Source organism: Hippocampus bargibanti, linkage group LG14 (genome assembly GCF_051943395.1).
Source record: "Hippocampus bargibanti isolate YZ-2025 linkage group LG14, ASM5194339v1, whole genome shotgun sequence".
Classification (NCBI taxonomy): domain Eukaryota; kingdom Metazoa; phylum Chordata; class Actinopteri; order Syngnathiformes; family Syngnathidae; genus Hippocampus; species Hippocampus bargibanti.
Genome location: NC_142747.1, coordinates 19288128 through 19310701, shown reverse-complemented (window position 1 = coordinate 19310701; position 22574 = coordinate 19288128). Strand labels below are relative to the sequence as shown.

At 40.4% G+C, this 22574-nt stretch overlaps 1 protein-coding gene across 4 annotated transcripts; it reads right to left on the bottom strand.

Moving 5' to 3' along the window:
- Positions 1-297: 297 nt before the first annotated feature.
- On the bottom strand, positions 298-20655 carry LOC148888707 (fibroblast growth factor 12-like). Of its 4 annotated transcripts, XM_089013106.1 has the most exons (6): positions 19940-20655; positions 19623-19845; positions 7103-7213; positions 6090-6193; positions 4548-4746; positions 298-3129 (listed from the first exon to the last, which is right to left on the bottom strand). In XM_089013106.1, the coding sequence occupies exons 2-6, from the start codon at positions 19648-19650 to the stop codon at positions 2948-2950; spliced, it is 624 nt and encodes a 207-aa protein (XP_088869232.1). In that variant the 5' UTR covers positions 19651-19845; positions 19940-20655; the 3' UTR covers positions 298-2947. The 4 variants fall into 4 exon arrangements, with proteins under 4 accessions (XP_088869232.1, XP_088869231.1, XP_088869230.1 ...); XM_089013105.1 differs by having other exon boundaries at positions 19623-20655; XM_089013104.1 differs by lacking the exons at positions 19623-19845; positions 19940-20655 and adding an exon at positions 14454-14594.
- Between the last annotated feature and the right edge of the window lie 1919 nt (positions 20656-22574).

Genomic DNA, 22574 nt, shown 5'->3' with positions numbered 1-22574 from the left:
TTAAACCAAATACATGACATGAAGCCTTGCATTAAAATGCTATTTATTTTGTCTTATTTCATGTATGTGTTTTTTTATTATCAAAAAAGCAAGCACAAAAAGGAAAGACATTTGGTGGATTAGTGGTTTGTTGTAGCAATGTTTCTTTGTAATAAATCTTAATAGTGTGATGTAATCACTCAAAATAAGTCAAGAGCAATTGCAAAATAAGATGTTTGGCGTTATCGCAGAAAAGTTTGGGTTTTTTTTATGCTTGAGTAATTTATGAATTCAAAAAACAAAACACCAGGCAATACATTTTGAATCATTCCTTTTTACATTTTATTTTTTTTAATCAACTTTTCAACCTGCTGCTGAGTATTTGCGATGACATTTTCAACTCCATAATGAGTGTGTCTAGGATAAGGCGGAAACATCAGCAAACGCATTAAAAAAAAAAATTATTCAGGCTGCGGGCAGATCCAACAACGGTACAACAAGGTCGACCAGCTGCCTCTGGTTGCTCATTTCTAAACAACAGCTTTACTTTTCCAATTGTTTTAATTGCTAAAATTAAGTAGCAAATTTGTTCCAAGTGGAGAATACAAAACTTTATATGAATAAGACACGATTGACTACTGGGTTGACTTGACCAACAAGTCCTGTATTCCAAATTTACAGTACAGCGATACCTTGGCTTACGAACTTAATTGGTTCCTAGACAGAGTGTGTCAGGCGAAAAGTGTGTATCCCAAAAATTAATTCCCCATAGGAAACCATTAAAATGAAAATAATCAGTTCCCAGGTCCCCATAAAACATAATTTTCTACTTTCTAATTTTCTAAACCTTAAAACTACGCAAAATATACCTTATTTTATGTATAATAAATGTGCTATGGTATTATAATCAAAGAAACTGTACTGTATAATAGTCATTTTATTTACCTTTATGATGGTCGTTGATGGCTTGATGGAATGGAGTGGCATTAAACACGTGATGAGGAATGTAGCCTTCTTCTTTCACCCTCTTGAGGAATGATCCCTTGTAGGTGCTTTGTCTGTGATAATTTTATCTAGTTCCTCATCAATTGTGTTCTGTTTAGCCGGGTTGATGGCTTTTTGCATCAAGTGTACAGATGGCTTGTGCGGGTTGTTCGTGGAGCCTGATTGATGGCATATTTTACCCTTGCAGTCTACACTCTGCCTTTGAACTATCAAAGTTGAAACTATCTCTCTGTCGTCTGCCTGTCCCTTAAATGTTTAAACCACCTGCCCTCACTGCCGCGTACTTGACCAATCACGTGGCTTTAACCGAAGACTGGGGGCAGGGAATAGAGGCCAAAAAAAATCTGCAGCCATTTTCTTTTTGGAGAACGGGCTCGTTCACGAACGACACATCACCCATTGTGGCAGCTCCACGTGTATTCCGAAAAAAGTTCGTATTCCAAGGTAAAATTTTCTTAAATTTAACATTCGTAAACCGAAATGTTCGTAAACCAAGGGGTTCGTAAACCGAGGTATCACTGTATTCTTATACCTCTCCTCCGCAAACTTTGTTTTATGTTTTTTACATTGCATATTGTGTTCATGATTTTATTCGGTACAATACTTTGGTACTTTTCTGGGGCTGGAAAGGATTAATGCAATTTCCATTCATTTTAATGGCGAACTGTGATTTGACTTACATACAGTATCTGATTGATTTAAGATATACACTCACTACTGCGAAAAAAATTGTAAATTCGGGTATTTTTAGGTCACGGTACTCTGTACTTCTGACATTTTTAAAAAAACCTCTGACTGGAAGACTTTCTCCGAGGCAGCGTGACATGGATGATGATTGATCCGTTGCCCGTTTCAGTGCTCGACAGACCAAAAAAAAAAAAAAAAAACGACAAAGCATGCACCACAATTCAGCTATCAGGTGGATGGACACTTTAGATGAATTCACATGCAAATATTTGGTGATATTTTGAGTGGTTGTTGCTGCATAAAAATAAAATAAGTCAATCTTATGCTTCGGAGGAAGGCGGAATATGAATATTAGGACTGTACCTTGAGAGTTTTGAAAGGCGCTTAGAAATGAAATGTATTATTATTATTATTATTATTATTATTATCTGGAACTTGGAGGCAACTGAACGAAACCTGATTGGCAGATCCTGATGACATCATCAGTGCATTTTTTTGACATAATTGGGACATAAAGTTTGGCGCTAGTATTTTTTTTTTGTTTTGATTTGAGCTAATCCCAATTCAGTATACAAAGGGGGAAAAAAAGCACACTTACTGATCTGCTTGCTTTATCTGCTTGTTAAACATTGAAGCGTCCAGTCCAGATGCTCTTTTGCGGCCTAATATACAGAACATTCATTCGGGAGGCAGTGATGCAGAAGACACGTGAAAACTGTGGATGAAATATGAGGAAAAAATTACAACAAAAAAAACATGGTTGATATAAGATATATGGAAGTTCTCTGGAGTGTATTTTAATCCCGTACTTTGGTATAACTTTCCATCCAAGGCCATGTCCATATGCTTGCGACAAGGCAACAAAAACACTCAAGTGTGATTGGCCACAAGAAGAAGCTTGTGATACTTAAAAAAAGTGCTCAATTGTTTGCATCGCTGAAGAAGAAGAAAAAAAATGTGCAATGATAATGGTGACGATGATGATATTTCTACATGGCTTAAAGCTTCGGAGTTCTCAACGCTCACCCATCTCATGGGAGGCGGTGGGAGGGAGGGGAAAAAAAACTTTGTCGTCACGGTAACGATGACGATGAAGAGTAGATGTGCTAGCCTCCTGGCCTTTTTGCATAAAATGTAAATCGTCATCACCAAAAGAAGAACATTGAAAGAGGATTCTTGCCCTTTTTTTTTCGGCTTCTTTTTCTCTGCTTGTTTGGGTTGTAGTTTCCGCGATGGGAGTGTTGCATGGGAGTTCTCCAGCGGGGGGCGCTGCAAGCTACGAGCCTTCCCGCTCTGTGATGTCCTCGTCGTCATCTTCCAGTTGCCCGTCCTCCTCGCAGCCATGCGTGGCTCTCAGGGGGCTCCTGGCTGGTTCCTCGCCGTTCATGGTGGGACTCCGCGAGGACATGAGCAGCTTCTCCTCCAGCTCGTGCAGCGAGGGCTCTTTGTACATGCACACTAATGACGGAAACAAAAACAGAAGTCATTCATTCTGCAAATAAAAGGCTTCCTCATCACAGTGTTTACAAATGTTCAGAATTAGCCTCGAGTGATGTGTGTGACACGAAATGAGGTGAAGCCAGAAGTGAAAGAGGACAAGGTTGAAGGACGAATAGGAAGGAAGGAACTTGACAGATATTTTTAAATGACGCTATGGGAGCCGGGATTAAGTGAGGGAGGGTGAGACGCCTGCGCGCTGAAAGCGGAGACGGAGGTCAATGTCCCTGCTTTGAAACGTCCACGTGAAACACTGGAACGTCACTTTTGAACGACAAGAAGTGAATACTGGATGACCTCTGCGGCCAGTGCGCTAAGTCAGTTGGATTTTGCTACACTTTTGCAATTTTTTTCAGGTCAGAAAATAATAATAATAATAATAATAATAATAATAATAATAATAATAATAATAATAATAATAATAATAATAATAATAATAATAATAATAATGCATGTCATTTCTAAGCGCCTTTCAAAACTCTCAAGGTCACTTTATAACCAAATGTGCCAGCGTTCACTCAACCCGAAAGTAACTCAAAGAGATAGAAAGTGAGCTCGCAAGCTAATAGATAGCTAATAGCTAGATAGAAAGCTAGCTCGATAGCTTATAGCTAGATAGATAGCTACCCAGCCAGATAGCAAATAATAGATGGATGAGATTCAGTAGAGCAAGGGGTTTTGTCATTTTCACTCAAATTGCAGTACTCGCATAATATTGAGTATTAGGACTACATTCAATGCAACCTTAGACTCCCTTCTTTCATCAGAAAAAAAGAGTTAATTCCTAAATGATATGGGCCTGGAGTTATCTGATCTTGAAATGGGGGCGGCTGTCCAAAATACAATACAATCCATACATATTGAGTGATATAGGGCTTCAACAACAGCTGAAGCTGGAACAAAGCGCTAACATGGACCAAAGGCAAATGCTGCCCCCTCATGGAAGGGAAAAAAACATCACCAGAGGTCTGACAAGTGCTTTATCGGCACACCCGCAAGAAAAAACAAACCCCGAACAAATTCGTGAATGTCGTTTAAAGACCCACTTTTCATATAAATTACAGTAAAGTCTCGTTATATCGATATCGGATATATCGATAGTCCCGGTTATATCGATACTATTTCTGTGCACGCACGGAGAAAATTACATGCAAACAGGGTCGGATATATCGATAGTCCCGGTTATATCGATATTTTTCGGACTCCCTTGGATATCGATATAACGAGACTTTACTGTAATATAAATAAATTCGGGAATGTTGGAACAGTCAAAATAGGACGAGCAGTCCACAGTACATCATTAATAATAATACATTTTATTTCTAAGCATCTTTCAAAACTCTCAAGGACACATTGAATAAACATGGCCGATGTGGTACCTTCTATGGGTCTAGGAACAAAGTGCGAGCATGGTTTGGTTTTCTTGACGCGGTTGCCCTTCATGATGACGCCCTCTTTGTTGAGGCCCAAGAACCAGGCCCGGCCCGATTCGTGCTGCCGGTACAGCGTAGATGAATAGATGACGTAGTAGTTCTCAAACACGGATTCCTTGAATTTACACTCAGCCGTGAAGATATCCTGATTGGCAACACACACGCACACACACAGTTGATTATTTCAGGAGTAAAATGAACCTTGATTGTCATTAAAGACACACGATATAAAATGCACAATCTAGAGAGACCATTATATATATTTAAAGGACAACCAACACCTCCAGACAAGTTGCGTCCATAATTTGTAAAATCACTTCATATGACTTCTACTGAGTGCATTTTACAAAGATTCCACCGCATATAGCAATATTTTACCTTTTAAGACTCACGCTGAATATTCATGAAGTCTTTTTTTCAAGTTGATGACAATGTCTTGAGTGACGTCACGGAGGGAACGCCCCTGACCGAGAAAGCGACACACAATGCATTTTGTTGTTTTTTTTTTCATCTGAAAACACCGTGTTGATTGCGAAATTAGAAGGAAAACTACATAAATAACGCGATGGTGAATCATTATGTGTGGTAGCCAATTGCGGTTAACACGCAAAAAAAAGGTGTAAGTTGACACAAATTCCCAGCGGACAAATCAGCCCATTTCCAACGGAGCTTGTCCGCCATCTTGTGCATTTATATATATAGTTTTGTGACACTTTAAGTCATTTTCATTGGTGTTTTGCATTTGACTAAAATATCAGCCTGCGTGTTTTGTGGATTTTCGATGCTTTAAAACGTTTTTCTGATGTCAGTTAGGACACAAAAAAAATGTGTCGGTTGTCCTTTAAACTCAAAGTATAGCGATTAATCCACAATAAATTATCAAATATACCAATAATTTAATAGTCAGTCGATTGTTTGAAGACAAAAATGGCGCAAATCCTCAGAATATCAGGAGAATAAAATAAAAGGGGCGCAAATGATGAGCGGCGATACAGCAGTGGTTCAGCGTGTTTAATTTCAAAGATATTCTGAGCACACGTGAAGGCAACACAACATTTCTCCTCCTGCATGACTCCGTCAGCAAAGAATGACATTTTAAAGTTTCATGCGAGCCGAAGTCTGAATAATGTATAAAGCAGTATTATGAGCTCCACTGAGAAGGAGCTGTTGCAACGAGGACTGTGAAGATGGATGACGAAGGCATTTCAACGCGATTCCAAAATATTTTATATCACTAAAAATCAATCTTATGATCGACTGTAAAGAGGAAAACCAAGCCCTGCCGGCCTAAACACGATAAGGAGCACTGACCTACATTTACAGCCTAAATTGTAATATTTGTAGCATGAGATTGCATAACAGTCTCCATTTATTCATGTTTCTCTTGGCTGCGTTAATCCCATTTTTTATTTTTTCTTTCTCCAATCAGATTCAGCCTCTATGTGTGAACACAAAGGTGTGAAAGTCAAGTTGAAATGGTGTTCTTACAGACGTGTAAAGGAATCCCTCTGCGTTCATGGCCATATAGAGTCCCGCTTTGACACCCTGCATGGCCACCACCCGCAGACCCACCGGGATCAGGTTGAAGAGAGCTGAAAAAAAAACACACAAACATGAGAACGATTTTTAGGTGAATATGTGCACCCATACTTGCAAATCACTCGTCCTTGATAGGACATTCCCAATGTGAATCGTTTTATAGCATCTAAAATACATAAAACACGCAGGCTGATATTTTTAGTCAAATGCAAAACACCAATACAAATGACTTAAATTGTCCCAAAAGTACTTCAAAATGACCTCAGAAAGTTTCAGTTTCAGAAGGTTCCGCCCCCTTGTTCGTGACGTCACGCCAGGACGTCTTGCCTTGCTCGAGAATAAAAACAATGGCTTCAGATTCGGAGACGATGCTTTCTTGTTACTCATCCAGTTATGAATATGATTCAAATAGTTCTGAAGAGGAAAGCATAAATGTTTGCAATCGATTAAAGAAGTCCTTCCGTCTCATTTTGAGGCGTCTGGACTCCAATGTAGCGCCCAGAAAATGCACAAGATGGCGCCCAAGCTCCATTGGAAATGGGCTGAGTTGTCTGCTGGGAATTTATGTCAACTAGTATCAAATAGTAGTCTTGGTCCAACACACAATGATTCACCATGGTTATGTTTTTTCCTTCTAATTTCGCCATCAACACGGATCAACATGAAGTTTTCAGACCAAACAAAGTACCCAATATGCATTGTGCGTCGCTTTCTCGGTCAGAGGCATTCCAGACGTGACGTCACGTCAGGCATTGTCATCAACTGGAAAACAAGACTTCCTGAATATTCAGCGCGAGTCTTAAAACGTATAAAAAGTATAGCTATATGTGGTGGAATCTTTGTAAAATACGCTCAGTAGAAGTCATTTGAAGTGATTTTACAAATTATGGACACAACTTGTCCAGAGGCATCGGTTGTCCTTTAACAATTTTATGATCAGCTTCAAAAAATGTGAGACTCACTGTTGTCGCTGTTCTCATCCTTGTTTCCACTGATGGTTCCATCAGGTTGCATCTGCAAGAAGAAGCCTTGCTCACTGAAGAGACGCGTCACAATGCCTTTCAGCTGCGGCTCTGCAACCCAACACACACAAAATGTATAAAAATATATCATTTGAGTGAGCGCTACAAAGCCATCGGCACTCATCTGTCCATTCTAAATACTCAGCACATTTATAATTCAAGCGTAAGACCATGTTGGGACATTAGCACAGGTTGATACATGCGCCACCATGTCGGTGGACATTTTACCCCCTTGCTCTGACCACCCATGTTTTTCTCTTGTTTTTCTGTGTTCCTGACATTTCTGTGCTCAATGTGTTCCCAACATTTCTGTACTCATGAAATTATGAACTGAAATGGGAAGCGCATCACACGAAATGCGTTCCCATCAGAAAAAAAGCAAGCTTGTTTGGATGGTGATGATGTTCACCGTCAATTAACAGCTGTGAGTCACATGTACAGCACACCGATAGCACTTCCCCTCAGAACATCGTGTGCGTGATAAGTGCAAAGCACCTCAATGGATGTACCTTACGGAACGCATTTTGAAATGAATAATAAAACCAACTAAGTTGAGGAAGATCAGACACAGTCGCTTGAGTAGTGAGCCATAATTTTCTTGACTAATCCGCCTGTTAGGACTAAGAACATACTAGCGCATGGATCTCAGACAGGATATCAAGGATACAGAATAAAAGCTTTCCGCTGTACTTAGGTTTGTGTGGACACGAAACATGTGTCATGTCATTTTTAGAAGATGCTTGCGGTATTGCCGTGAAAACGCAAGGCAGCTCATAAATGCTGTCAATGTGCTGACTTGACATTTCTCCAGAAGAAAGTATGATGATAAAAGCCTTTAGGCTTCACAATTACAGGTAGGAATTGCTAGGAAGCTATGAATTGCTTTTCTTATCAGATTAAAACCCAAACAGATTTGATATCAAATGGTTTCATCATGCAAAATAGCCCAAGCTAATTGTTGGCAATTTAATCTGGCTAAATTTTGGTCCATGCATCAACTGGGGTAGATTCCAGTTCACCAGTGATCCTAAAAGGACAAAGGGTCTAAAAAAAGAAAGGATGGATGAAACAGGAGGAGTGGATGGATGCAACAAGAGTACTTGATTATGACCAAGTATCAGGTATCAGGTACCAGGTATCAAAGTTTCAGGTATCAGCTACCAAAGTATCAGGTATTGTCTTAAGTTCTTTGTACTGAACAAACGACAGAGCGTTTCAAAACTGATTACTCAATAGGCATCAAGCACAGACTACGATATCAATATTTCATCCAATGACCACACCACATGTGGCCTAACTTGGGTGTGGGCAGCTTGGGTTTAGTTCCCACGTGATGTGAGTCGATTTTACCTTTAATCATGAAATTGGGAGTGCACCGGATAAAAAGTTCACGGGAGCAGACGGGAGCCGGATTAACCAGTCGGAAAACAACAACAACGGCAAAAAAACTCGGACAGATGCAAAGCCATTTATGAAGCAGACCTCTGAGCAGAACGGGAGTGGGGGATGTCTTTGAACTCAGATGGCTACCGTCCCCCTGGATTGAGAGTGGAGTGCCTGAACCAGCAGGCAAAAAACCCAGATTGATAACACACCAGAGCGCAGCGGCGTATTACAAACTTTCTTTTTTGCGCAGTCCTGGCTCCCATCCATTACAAATGGACCAATATATTTCAGAGCTCAATTTCTATTCTCACATTTTAGGTAAGCCAAATAGTTTTGGTGAGTCTTGACAAAGATGATATCCAGCAACCCACCTGGTTTCCGTCGCACCGGTTTCTTCTTGCCGCCACTGCTGCAGAAGCGAACTTTGCTAAAGACACTGAAAATGTGCCTCAAACCTTTGGGTTCCTTGGTAGGACTGGAACGCCTTTTATTGGGGGCAACTTTCTCACTGTTGGACTCGCGGGCCTGACGCTTCTGTCGGATCAGGGAGCTGGCGATAGCTGCCGCCATAGCCTCTGCCAAGCGCAGGGCGGTTTTCAGTCCAGGATACGTGTCATGTCTCAGTGCCTGAAATGTCCTTTACTGTCACGTCACGACATCAAGCAGAGGGTGCTGGAAAAAGTTCTAAGATACCAGAAGGATCCATGATGATGAATTTTAATTGATTGTCCAGATTCTTCTGCAATGGTTTCAGCTAGACATGTAAGATTTTCTTTCTTGGGTAGAGAAACACAAGACATGAAGTTGGGGAACTTGGAGAATATTCTCCAACATTTGAAGGATCTTTTCTGATGAGAAACTTTTTGGACTTTTTAAAGTCGATTCAACTTGTTTGTGCAAAACTTTGTCATCCAAATGTAGGAAGTGGTTTCTTCTTGTAAAAGTCCTCCTCCCATGATATCACTTGAAGGGTCACAAATTACTTTGGCTTTTTTTAATCCAGAAGGCAATTTGAAACATGAATAATGTTTTCTCTTGATGATGAGGGAGCAAACGTGTAGGCATTATATTCATCAAATGTTGATGGAAAGTTTGAAAAGTTCCTTCCCTCTGTGAAGAAGCTAAAAATCAAGGTACTGTACCGAATCTTGAATTAATGCCCTCTGATGGAAGTATAAACGCAAAAAAAATAAACATGAATGCTGATAACCAAGAGTTGACTGGTAAAACTTCTCTTCGTCCAAGTTCGGTGATGCTGCATACACTATGCATCCTTGGTAGCTATTTTTCAGGGGCGCAAAAAAGATGCACCGCCAAAAAGGAATCCTCGCTTTAGCTTTCTCCATCAATATTCATAAACACACCAAGCAAGTGTCTACATGCCTGCCAGGAGGTTTTCTGCGGCTTCAACCGGCACAATGCGGCAACATAAAAGAAGTTGACAGGGGGAATCCAAATTCCGGCAGCTTCGATATGGTCCAGATGCTGAATCTGTCTCCGTCCGAGTCGTCAGCTCAGCGCTGTGGCAGGATTCCAAGGGACGGAGAAGAAGAAGGGAGAGAGAGAAAGAGCGAGAGAGAGAGAGCAACAGAGAAGCAAAGCCATCGAGAGAGAGAGGCGTGGAAGTGTGGTAGAAGCTCCTAAAAATAGTCAGCCTGATGTTTTATGTTTCTCCCACATCACAACATTTCTATCGACGCAAACGTTGAATCATCGCGGTCTCACACACACATACGCACACAAATAAATAATCCATTTTGTTGAAAATTCATTCCATTCTGGTGCAGCTGAGAGATTCAGAAACTAGGGGAATCGAAAAGGCGTATGCAGCAGAAACAAGTTTGCTATCCTCAAAGGCAAAGACAAGAAAGCAGCATCCAAGGTCCCGTGATACTTAATTGAGACGACCTACATCATACACAATCACTAGTTTTGTTGAAATAAAGCTCCTCAACTCTTCAAAATCATGTGACAAAATCATCCAACATGTGACAAGATGGTGACTTTGTCCATTGGAAGCGCTTCTATTTAATACACTTCCCTGGTAACAAGACATCCCATGATGATAGAAAAGCAGTACTTTTGTCTGAATAAAGCATGACCCTCAAGAGTCTCCAATTTGACACAAAACATCAGTCAAAGCACAAACGTTGTCAAAAAGAAGCACAAACATTCTCAAAACGAAGATGCTCAACTGACTTCAACGTAGTACCTTGGCACAAGATACCAGAAGAACAGTACTTCTGTCTCAAAGAAGCTTCTCAACTCACTTTTTAAAAGTTCTCGGTGACTAAGAAAGCTACTGGTTGGTAACAAACCAGTGTTTTGATTAGTTTGTCAGTGAATAATGGACATTTGCTCATGAATAAATAAATAAATAAATAAATAAATAAATACAAATCTTTTGTGAGAGAAAAGGATGCACAAAACCGGGATAGATGGAGGACATTGATTCGCTGTGGCGACCCCTAAGGGGAAAAGCCGAAAGGAAAAGAAAGAAGAAGACAAATACAAATTTGTGAACAGGTTAATCAGAATGTTATACGACTTGATTTTTCTTGAGATTAAAAGACTATCACTTTGTTCTTGTGAAGACTATTTTTTCTCTCCTAAATAGGCAACGTCTGAGTTCGCTATTTTAAAATTGTATTTCTTTATTTTTTCAATGGTAGAAAAGTTAGTTTTGTTTAATATGTGTTTGGGTTATGGAGGGAGACCTTTGGAAAACACCCTGTCCTGAACCCACGAAATTTTAGAACCCCTGTGTTTGGATGCAGGCACCCCAATACACAATCTTGTGGTGACCAGCACACAAGCCGACGCTGCATTTATGATCCAAATACTCACTCACTCATTCACTGAATATTTCAGCAAGCAGTAGAAACCCTTTGATGCTATTAAAAACTAATCCACCGCAACCAATCAGTTTGCCCGAGGCGGCCACACGCATACCACAGCATCCACAACGCAAAGATAAATTGGAACTTCATCATCTGGAAGAAGGTAGGTGGAGGTTGGGGGAGGGAAACAGGTCAGCGCTTTCAATTATCATCCTGTATTTGTGTACGTGTACTGGGACCGGTCGCGTGGATATTTTACACCTGGATGTGGCCACTATTTTCTTTTAACATCAGTCAGCATGACTGATTAAGAGGATAATTACAGACTCATTAACTCTGACAGTGTAACCCTCACAAGCACAGTTTTTCAAGTCTTCTATTTCTATCTTTGTTCCATAACTGAATTTACTTGCATACCGGACCGGTACAACATGTATCTCCAGTATATTCCTTTCATTTGTATTTGTTACAAATCTAACACGGCCCTTAAGCGCAAGCATACGTTTGCCCTCTGCGGAGTATTTGTTAGCTTTGGTAGAGGTCAATGTTCTACTTTGTGACACTGTAGTACATGCATGATGATCATTACGTTTTTGTTTTTAAACAATATACTGTATTTGATGCCTACCTGAAACTTTTGATGAGTGTTGTTTACGAATCACTGACTGCTGAGATGAACTTGACCTGCTTTATCATCACACACACAAGTTGTTTGTGTGTGTGTGTGTGTGTGTGTGTGTGTGTGTGTGTGTGTGTGTGTGTGTGTGTGTGTGTGTGTGTGCGTGTGTGTGTGTGTGAGATGCAGGTATATGTCCCTGATCAATACACAAAGTGCACACATCAGAGGGCAGAATAAAGTCATCAAGTAAAGACGAAACCTCCATGTGGCTAACACGCACACACCAATAATCAATGATGGATGATAATGTCAGCTTAGTACTGGGTTATTTTTAACAGGGCAAGGAAAATAAAAACTAAGTCAGTAGATGTGAGCGTTGTTGATTTTGAGAGAGTTTTGTTTTTTAAATAGAGGAGTACAGAGAAAAGTTTTTTTTTTGAGTGGGAGAAATATTTGGTGACTAGCTTTATGGGTCTGTCCAAAGATTTACCCTGCATAGGTCGCCTAATATCATCATATATTATGACAAAATGGAGGATGTTGTGTCCAATGCTAAGACAAACAAGCATTTCCATTCAAACTCACATTGATGTCTTCAATGAGGTTAACTTGCTAAACGTAAAGAAAAACTACATCTGCCTGATTTTGAACCTTGAACCATTTGATTGCGAGGCAGACGTCCTTCATCGTGTTGCCCACATTGAGTTCAACTGGCTCCCATAAAGAAATTATAGGCGGTGCATTGCAGAGTGGAGATACGTTGCCACCTGCTGGACACAAACATAAATGCAAGTGTACAACAGTACAGTATAGTACACATATTTTACATTCACTGACCATTTATTTACTCAACTTCTAAGGAAGGCACATAGGTCGACCAGTGACTTAAATTGTCTTACTAGTGGGGACATAGAGTGTACTAGTAGGACAATCATATGTTAATAGTGAGGCTATTATTAGTTTATAGCCGCATGCTACTGGTAGTACAAGTGACTAAAAATCTAATAGTTAATATCTATCACATCAATAGGTACTGCGCTCGGTTTTGTTTCAGTAGTAGCAAAATGTGGTTGTTTTAATAGCATCTCAAACACGTGTTACTCATGTCTTGAATTGTCTTCTTAGTAACGGTTCTTTCCACAGCAGAATGACATTTCTGCACTTGAGGAGGAGAACTTTGATAGCATCTGGTACTTTGCTTGTATTACTCCAAGTACTACCATGCAACTAGTACTCACGTTTGTATCATTTGTAACATGTAATTAATTGTCTGACTGTTATCCCAGGTATTACTACTTGCCTTACTATAGGCGAACTTAACACCTGAATTTATGTACAGGATGTCAACTGACTATTGTGGCAGGATTCAGTCTTGGAGTCGTTCTTGTGCAGCAGGAGCTTCGTATAAAGGTTTAATCACATCCGAGTAGATTAAAAAAATATGAAAGGTAGTATCGGGAAAACATTACTAGTAAGCCAGCAAGTTCTAGTATACAAAGATGATAAGGACTCTAACAGTGCGTGATACTTGGCTCCATACTCATGTTACAAGTGAAACACAGTAGTTGTAAGGTTTAATTTCATACTAGTAACCCCAAAAAAGGCCCCTTGTAGCTTTTGGAACTGACAAACCTTCTGTTCGTGTTTACCCCAGAACGACTGCACTTCTTAAATCAGCATTAAGTTAAGTGAGTTCGTTAACACGCGCGCCCACACGCAAGAAAAAATGCACTACCGTGTGACAAAGTGCATCCTGATCGTGCGCCTTTTAAATATTTCATGAGAAATTCTCAACTGAAGACTACTGCAACATTTATGAGTGTGAAAACAAAAGCAAGATGAAGAAGCACCGAGTGATCATGGTGATCTTATATTTCACGGCATCTCTTTGTCATAATCACCGAAACAAGGATACGTACTTAGTGGTGTACAGGTATTTGCCACCATAAAGGTGCAACATTATTTACGCCGCTAGAGGGAAACAGAGAACCACAAAAACACAAGTACTCCCCCCACACTGGTTCAGGTGCATGTTGTCCTCCTTTCAAAATGTCTTTTCTCAGAAGAAATCATTTGGAGTTATGCCACCTCAGAGACTGAAACACGTGTGATAATTCAGACACATTTAACTCATTCACTGCCAAATGTGCAAAAATGTGTCCACTTCAGTGACAGGGTTTTTGTCATTGTCACTGAAATCTACAACAGCTGAGGCTACTACGTTAAATGATAAAATCGAGACGATTGGAGCATGTTGTGACTGCAGTCAAATTCAAAAACTTCCATTTGACTTTCAGCCCAGAATTTTAGTCTCATGGTCTTGACCCATTGAAAATCAATGTTGAAATTTGTTGTGAATTTTGAGTTGCAGTTCCTTGTTAGCGAACAGTGAGCTGCGCAAAAAAATGTGCCTCAATGTCATCAATATGCTGACTTAACGACTCACCTGACTTGCAGCTCTCTTTAACTGCATTGGCTTCATTCCGCTGAACCTCTTCACTTGTATTTTCGCATAGACCGCAGTACAGACTCATTCGGCCCTTTGACCGATCGTTCAATGAGCCAAATTGGGAAGTTGATGAACAGAGTCGAGCATGTGGAGCTGAGTGCTGCGTCCTCAGCTCGTATGTTGGCTTTATAAAAACACTTCTCAGCTGTATTCACTGTCACACTTTTAGCCGCCAAGAGTGTCAACACACTGGTAAATAAAAGGTCAAATGGCAAATTACCACAACTCTCACGCTTGACCATGTTGGTGTTCAACTGACATAGAGCTAATGTGCTTTCGTGAGATAAAAATCAACTGACGTACACATGCGAAGTCAAATTTGTCTATCTGATTATGCGACGCATGCGCACTGGGGTTGGAGAATGTGATGTGACAGTAAAGAGAGCAGCTATTTTGGGATTGGAAGGTGTAGCCGTGACTATTTTTATCGGGAGCGTTCAGCACGACCTGTCAGAGGGCGCTGTCGTCCCCGTAGCACCATTCACGCTACGACTCCAAACTGCACCCTAGTGTCAGGAAGCATCGCAGCCGTACATGATTTTAATACCCTGCAAGATTCTTCAATTTATAGTCTGTAATTTTAAAGATGTTCTTCGGGACCTTCTGAAACTGGCCACTTCAGGGTTCATTTTTTTGCAGATTTTGGACACTTTAAGTCATTTTTATTGGTGTTTTGCATTTGACTAAAAATACCATACTGCGTGTTTTGGGTATTCTGCCCTCCATCTGCTGCAGCCATGTAGTCACATCATATTAAACTGTGACATATATGGGGGAGGGGTGTAGAGTGCATATGTCTGATTAATAATTGAAAGTCCAACGACATGAAGATACACAGTTTCAGGCTATCATTGCTACTGGTCTCCATGGAGGACTGCATCGCAGGAGTATGATGGTGACACTGGTGTCTGCTGAAGTTTTCGAGAGGACTGTAAAAGCACAAGTCTTTGCAGTCATGTCGTCCTTGGTACCTCAGCGCTTATGATCCATGCCAGCGCAGCAACATATTTTAAACTTAATGGGACTATTTAATCGATGGAGGACACTCAACGGCCGTAAGAGTCTCTTTTGGCTTCTCGCACATAGCCTGAGCTCCTCCTCCCATTTAGATCAGATGAGGCTGCAATGTGCCGCAAGGAAAATGATGTTCATGATCAATCAGGGGGAACGGGAAGGTGCTTTTTTTTTTACTTTGATTGTGTATTTGATCAAAAGAAGGGGGACATGATCAAAGAAAATAGTGGTAGTTAATATTAAAAAAAGGTAGGAGAAATTGTTGCAAATTCATTCGTGGAAGAAGACAGTGTCTGCCAACAGGAAACAGTAGAAGTTAATTGAATTTCATTGAACCCCATGAAATGTAACGCCCGCTAATTGAAGTCGGTGAAAGTGAAGAGGAGCGAAGTGGACATTAATTCACAGCAATGGCCGTATAAGAGGAAGTGGTGTACATTTTGCTCAATTATGAAGAAGAAAAACGGGATCTACTGTGTGTTTAACTTAATGGAAGCTCGCGGAAGTTGAGTCAGCTCAAAGTTGAAAGAAAGTTGAACTTGTATTTTCATTAAGTACAGTGGAAGCAAAGTGAAGGTCGTGAAAGTCGATGGATGAAGAGTGAGGTTGATTGAATGAAATGGAAGGTATTGGAACATGACGTAAATTGACGAATTGTGATGGAAGTTGATGAAATGAACACGGTGCGGAGATCCGGTCATGTCGGCAGTGGAAAATACATCTTAGTTCAAGTAGGACGTTGATTGAAGTAAAGAAAAGATAATTGAAGATAAAGGAAGTTTATTGATAGTCACGCAAGTGGATTGGATGGAAAGTACTGGATTGAAGGAGCTGGTTGACCTTCAAAACCGGAAGTTGATCACAGGCACGAGAAGGTATCGGAATGTGGTTAAAACCGATGGAAGTTATTGGAACCTGATTGAGATGATTGAACGTGGGAGTTGATTGAAATAAGTGGACTTGAGGAATATATGAGAAGTAGAGCTAACGGGAGAAAATGGAAAGGTTCTGAAAGTGAAATTAATGGAAATGTACAATGATTGAAACCAACACAAGCTTGACTTTACAGCAGGTCCTGCATTTTGTTTTTCTACATCTTCCTTTTCTTTCCTATTACTTTCATCTTTAGGCTGCTGTGAAATGTAAATTTCTCCACTGCAAGACTAATAAAGGCTAATCCAACCCAATCAAAATTGATTGACCAGCCTTGGTGTTGACTGACATGAGTGGGAAAGACAGGTCAGATAAAGACCAGGAAAACAAGGCTCGTAGTGACCATTTTAGCTACACTTAATACCATCTTCATTATTCACATAATCAAACTCCATAAAATTGATACAACTCAATTCTCAAACGCAACATCCATATGATCATTCTGAAAGACTGAAACATACAAAAGACAGAAACGTACCACTAGAGACTGTGAGACTACATCGAATCCCACAAAAATATCAGAGTGACATCTTCATCGTGACTGACTGCTAAAAATCCATGAAAATCTCATTAGTGGGATTATTTCGACAGTCTATCAGAGTGCGCTTGGCACTGGCATCCGCAAAGCGTTTACAAGTTTACTAAGTGACAATCCCATACACACACCCAGGACGGGATGCAGTATAATTAGTAGCAAGAACTAGAGACGGAGAAGGTCCTCAACAAAGCTCCAGTAATAATGGTTGTTTTTACTGTTTATTGTATATCATTGTTTGGGTGTGTCTCAACAGAGCGACAACAAGGACAACACACTCACCCTCTGGGTTGGAGTCTCTCAGGTTACTACTGGCAGTGGTCCACAACATTCCATAATGGTGTCGATCCCATCCCACAATCAATAGAAATAAACACACACACAGACAGACACACACTACACATTGATGCCCGCTATAAACAAACTCACATTGAGGATGACGGTTCACTTTACATCCATCCACTAGACAACTCAGCTGCAACTTGCCCTACATTATATGGCCCTTTATTTACGATCTTTGCCCGCTAAAAAAGGACAGTCGATATGTTTTTGTGGAGGATGGACAGCCATCTTGGGTTCGGCACCCGACATGGGATGCAAAGTAAGCAAAGGGTATGCTCATGTCAGCAAAACACTTTGCATCAAAAGTGGTAATGACTCAGCAGTCTGCTCTTTGACGATACCATTCCAGCACGGCTACTAAGTGGCTTCTAATTCAGCCTTATGTCGGGTGAAGTGAAATTCCAGTCAAGGAAAATTTGATCTTTCACAGCAATTCACAGACAGTCCGACAGTAGATTAACTCTTAAACTGGATCTCCAAAAAACAGATGCTAAAGAGGTTTGGAAATGACTGAAAACAACTCCTTGGTATCTGTCTCTCCACCAACCTGTCTGTTTCTCGGCCTCGTTGGTGTTCAGCAGTGTTTTCATAATACAGTAAAGTCTCGTTATATCGATATTCAAGGGAATCCAAAAAAATATCGATATAACCGGGACTATCGATATATCCGACCCTGTTTGCATGTAATTTTCTCCGTGCGTGCATAGAAATAGTATCGATATAACCGGGACTATCGATATATCCGATATCGATATAACGAGACTTTACTGTAATTCTCACTAATGTCTCTGTGCCTGTCTCTCTCTTTCAGGTCAATTTGTCTGTCTCTTGTTCTTCTTACCTGTCTATAATCGTCAGGAATATCTGTAACTTGTCTCACACTACTTCTAGCTGTCTCACTGCCGTCATCAACACAATCTGTACTTAATGTCTTTCTCTTGGTTTCCTGCGTGTCTTTCTTACTTCTCGTCCCTAAACCTCATGAACTGTCATCTGGTCCATTTGTCTTTCCAGTCTGTCATTCTGTATTTATCCATGGCTCACTTGTGTTTGTGCATCACTACTCTCGCCTGTCTTTCTGCCTCCATTCGAATACCTGTAAATGTTTCCCACACTTATGTTGTCCACCTCATCTGTTATGTTATGATACCTGTCGATCAAGGTGTTACTTTATGTAGGTTATTGACGCATTGTACTTGAGTATTTATGTCCTGGGTGTAAAGTATATTACGTCATTGTGGCAGCAGTAATAGAGGCTCTCAAATGACCAATTTTCTTGTGATTTTTGACAAATTTGACTAATACATACGAAATATATTTTTATTCTGATTGAAAACTTGGATATGCCGATATGTTATGTATTTTCTTGCAAGTGTACACAGAGGTTGATCAAAAACGACATCTCTGAGTTTGTCTTTCATATTGTACATTTGAGTCACGCTTAACTGTCTTTACTAAACATGGACAATGTTAGGATCTAATCAAACAGCAACTTTTTCCCAATTACAAACATATCCAACCAGTCATGAGTTTTTACGTAAGTCAGCAAGTGTGAGACAAAAAGTTCAGTTGCTAAGAATTTACTGAACCCACCTGATCTAGCATTGTACATATTTAATATCAATTTATAACCCTGTCGCTGGTCTGTGTACCCCCTGACTAACTTTGCTAAATGTTACTAGTCTGTCGAACTTTCTTTCTGTGAAACACAGTGTTGTCATTTGTCTTCTTTTCTTGTCTCCATTTTGGATCTTCAAGAAGGTTTCTCTGTCCAGTTCTCCACCACGTTGATATTTCCAGTTTGTCATTCTGGCTGAACTGCCAGATAGTCTGTCTCCCGCTTAGTTTGTTTGTTTTTTTGCTACTGTCACCTCTCTGTCTTCTTGTCCATCTGTCCATTTGTACTTTCTGCTCATCTCTCATTCTGTTGTGGCTACTTGTATATTTTTCAATGGCCCACCTGTTTCCCCTCTTTTGCTGCATCATGATTTTTTTGTGTGTAAATGTTTAGATATATTTATTTTTGTGAACAGCTGGATTAATAGCAAACCCCAATACACACAGGCACATGCGGAATGCCTGCACCCCATCCCATAATAACCACACCTACGATCTGGGGATGAGCAGCTGCATTGAGGATACCGCAGTGTAATCCACTTCTACCCAACATGCATCGCTCTCTCCACCCTCCCACCGCGGTCGTCCCCACCCTCCATTCCCCAACTTCCCTACCCGCTATCCCGCGCCATAAACTTGCATCGTCGTCCATATCTCCCTCCTACCTGCTGGTGCTTTCTCTTTGCCTTCCATCTCACGCTAGGCTAGGTTCGGTTCGGCTAAGCTTCGGTTGGCGGCTCACAGTCCGGCGAAGTGGTGTCCGAAATCCACTCGTCGTCGCCTCCTTCTTCTTCGTTTCACCTCCTTCTTCACACAGCTGAGCGAGGAGACACGCGTAGAACGGTGGGGTCGCTGTACCCGGCCGACAATATCCACCCTGGAGGGGAGCTAAAGAGCCAAAATGGAGGTTAAAGAGCGGCAAAAACAGCCGAGGTGCGGCGGAGGAGACGGCTTGTTTTCCCGCCGAGGCTCGCGCGTTCACCTGTGCTGCTCTCTCTCAGTCTTCCAGTGTCTCTCACTCTCTCTCTCTCTTCCCACTCTATTTAAATGTCTCTCTCTCTCTTCGCGCTCTATTCCAATCTCTCTCTCTCTTCCCAATATATTTCAATCTCTCTCTCTCTCTCTCTCTCTTCCTGCTCTATTCCAATCTCTCTCTTTTACCTCTATACTGTATTTCAATCTCTCTCTGTGTTTTCCAATGTCGCTCTACCTTCCTCTCTCCGTCTTCTAGTGTCTCTCACTCTCTCTCTTCCCACTATATTTCAATCTCTCTCTCTCCCTGTTTTCCAATGTCGCTCTGCCTTCATCCTCCCTCTTTTCCAATGTCTCTCTAATCCAATCAAACTGTCCCGTTTGACATTCTGCTTTTCAATCTCTCTCTTTCCACCAACATCATGTCCCTCTTTTCTGGTTTCTTTACCCTCTTTTTCAACATATCTCGCCCCTCTCTATCTCTCCATTAGTGTTTCCAGACGTCTTTCTCCCTAAACTCTCCCACCCATCCAATGTCTCCCTGTCATCCTGTCACTGTCTCCAAATCACTCTCCTTTCAAATGTCTCCCACCCCTCACTTCCAATGTCTTTCTGTTTCTAGATATATCCCCCTGTTTTTCAATCCCATTCTATTCTTATCCAATTTACCATTCCTGCAATGTTTGACGACCATGTCCGACAGACAAGAAGATAATGTCCAAGACAGAGCAAAGGTGATTTTTTTTCCCTCAAGCTCAAAAAAAAAATATATATATATATATATATATATATATATATATATATATATATATATATATATATATATATATATATATATATATATATATATATATATATATGTTTGGCCCTAACAGCCAAAACGATGTCCGTGTTCAGTCTTGAATCTTAAAGGACAACCGACACTTGCGGACAAGTTGCGTCCATAATTTGTATCACTTCAAAATCACTTCAAATGACTTCTACTGAGCGCGTTTTACAAAGATTCTATTGCATATAGCTTTATTTTACGTTTTAAGACTCGCGCTGAATATTCAGGAAATCTTGTTTTCGAGTTGAGGACGATGCCCTAAGTGACGTCACGGAGGGTATGCCCGTGACCGAGAAAGTGACACACAATTGGGTATTTTTTTTCATCTGAAACTATATTAATAACGCGATGGTGAATCGTGTGTCGCAGCCAATTGCGGTAACACACATAAAGAAGGTGTAAGTTGACACAAATTCCCAGCGGATAAATCAGCCCATTTTCAACGGCGCTTGTGCGCCATCTTGTGCATTTTCTGGGACGCTACATTGGAGTCCAGACGGCTCGAATTGATACTGAAGGACTTCTTTTAATCGATTGCAAACATTTATGCTTTCCTCTTCAGAATTATTTGAATCATATTCATAACTGGATGAGTAACAAGAAAGCATCTTCTCGGAATCTGAACTCTCTGAATCCATTGTTTTGATTCTGGAGCAGGGCAGTGTGTGCCCAATAGTGACGTCACAAACAAGGGGGCGGGACTTTCTGAATCTGCCCAGTTCCGAGCTCATTTTGTGGCAGTTTTGGGACACTAAGTCATTTTTATTGGTGTTTTGCATTTGACTAAAAATATCAGCCTGCATGTTTTGGGTATTTTAGATGCTATAAAACGTTTTTCTGATGTCAGTTAGGAAACAAAAAAAATTGTGTCGGTTGTCCTTCAAGTGTGAATACCTCAATATCAAAACAATGTCCATGACAGGCCTATAATAAATGTTCTGTTCTACAAACCCAATTCCAATGAGGATGTTGTGTTAAACATGAGTAAAAACAGAATGTAATGATTTCCAAATCATGTTGAATTTGAACTTCTATGTAATGGAATACACCATATATTCAAACTGATACATTTGTTTTTAGCAAGTAATCATTAACGTTAAATTTTATGGCTGCAAAACTTTCCAGAAAAACTTGGACATGTGGCAAACAAGGCCGAGAAAATTGAATGCTCATCAAACACCTGTTTGGAACATCCCATCGGCTATCTGGAAACAGGTAGGCGGAAAGGTAGAAGAAAAAGAAAGGCGTCACAAACAGGTGAGTTCTTGTTAAAAGACTTTATAGTGACTCTACAGTACTGTACAGTGAAGAGAAGTGAGAGTCTAGCTCCATGGTGGAAATTTGCATAAAGAAATCTATGGCAGAGCAGCAACACAACAAAATCACAGTTCAAATATTCTTAACAAAAAAAAAAGGGCACAACACAAGGATTTTTACATCGCAACCAACCACAAGTGTGTGTCTTTGTTTTTGTGGCACTTCTCATTTGTGTTAGTGGGAATGGAGGTTCATACATTATGTGCGTGTTTGTGAAAGTGTGTTTTTTTTCTCCACTAATTGCACTTGAGGGTAAAGTAATGGGAATTGCAAAACCACATGGTACCATTTTTTTGTTTGCATTATTAATATGATGGAAATGATTCAACCATTTTCACAACATAAACGACAAAGGAAAATGTATGAAAAATGTGTTCAAACACCCATCTGAGGAAGGATTACAATCACTGTGATTTTTTTTTTTTGGATATAACGCAGCTAATACAGTCGTGTAACAGCTGTTGTTTCATTTTATATGCTCATAACCATGATGAAAGCA

Coding starts and splice junctions, on each gene's coding strand:
- LOC148888707 (XM_089013103.1), bottom strand. CDS start 9,118: ATGGCGGCAGCTATCGCCAGCTCCCTGATCCGACAGAAGCGTCAGGCC. Junction 7,214..8,919: donor ACCGGTGCGACGGAAACCAG/GTGGGTTGCTGG, acceptor GTTGGGTTGCAG/AGCCGCAGCTGAAAGGCATT. Junction 4,747..6,089: donor AGGGATTCCTTTACACGTCT/GTAAGAACACCA, acceptor GTTGCCAATCAG/GATATCTTCACGGCTGAGTG.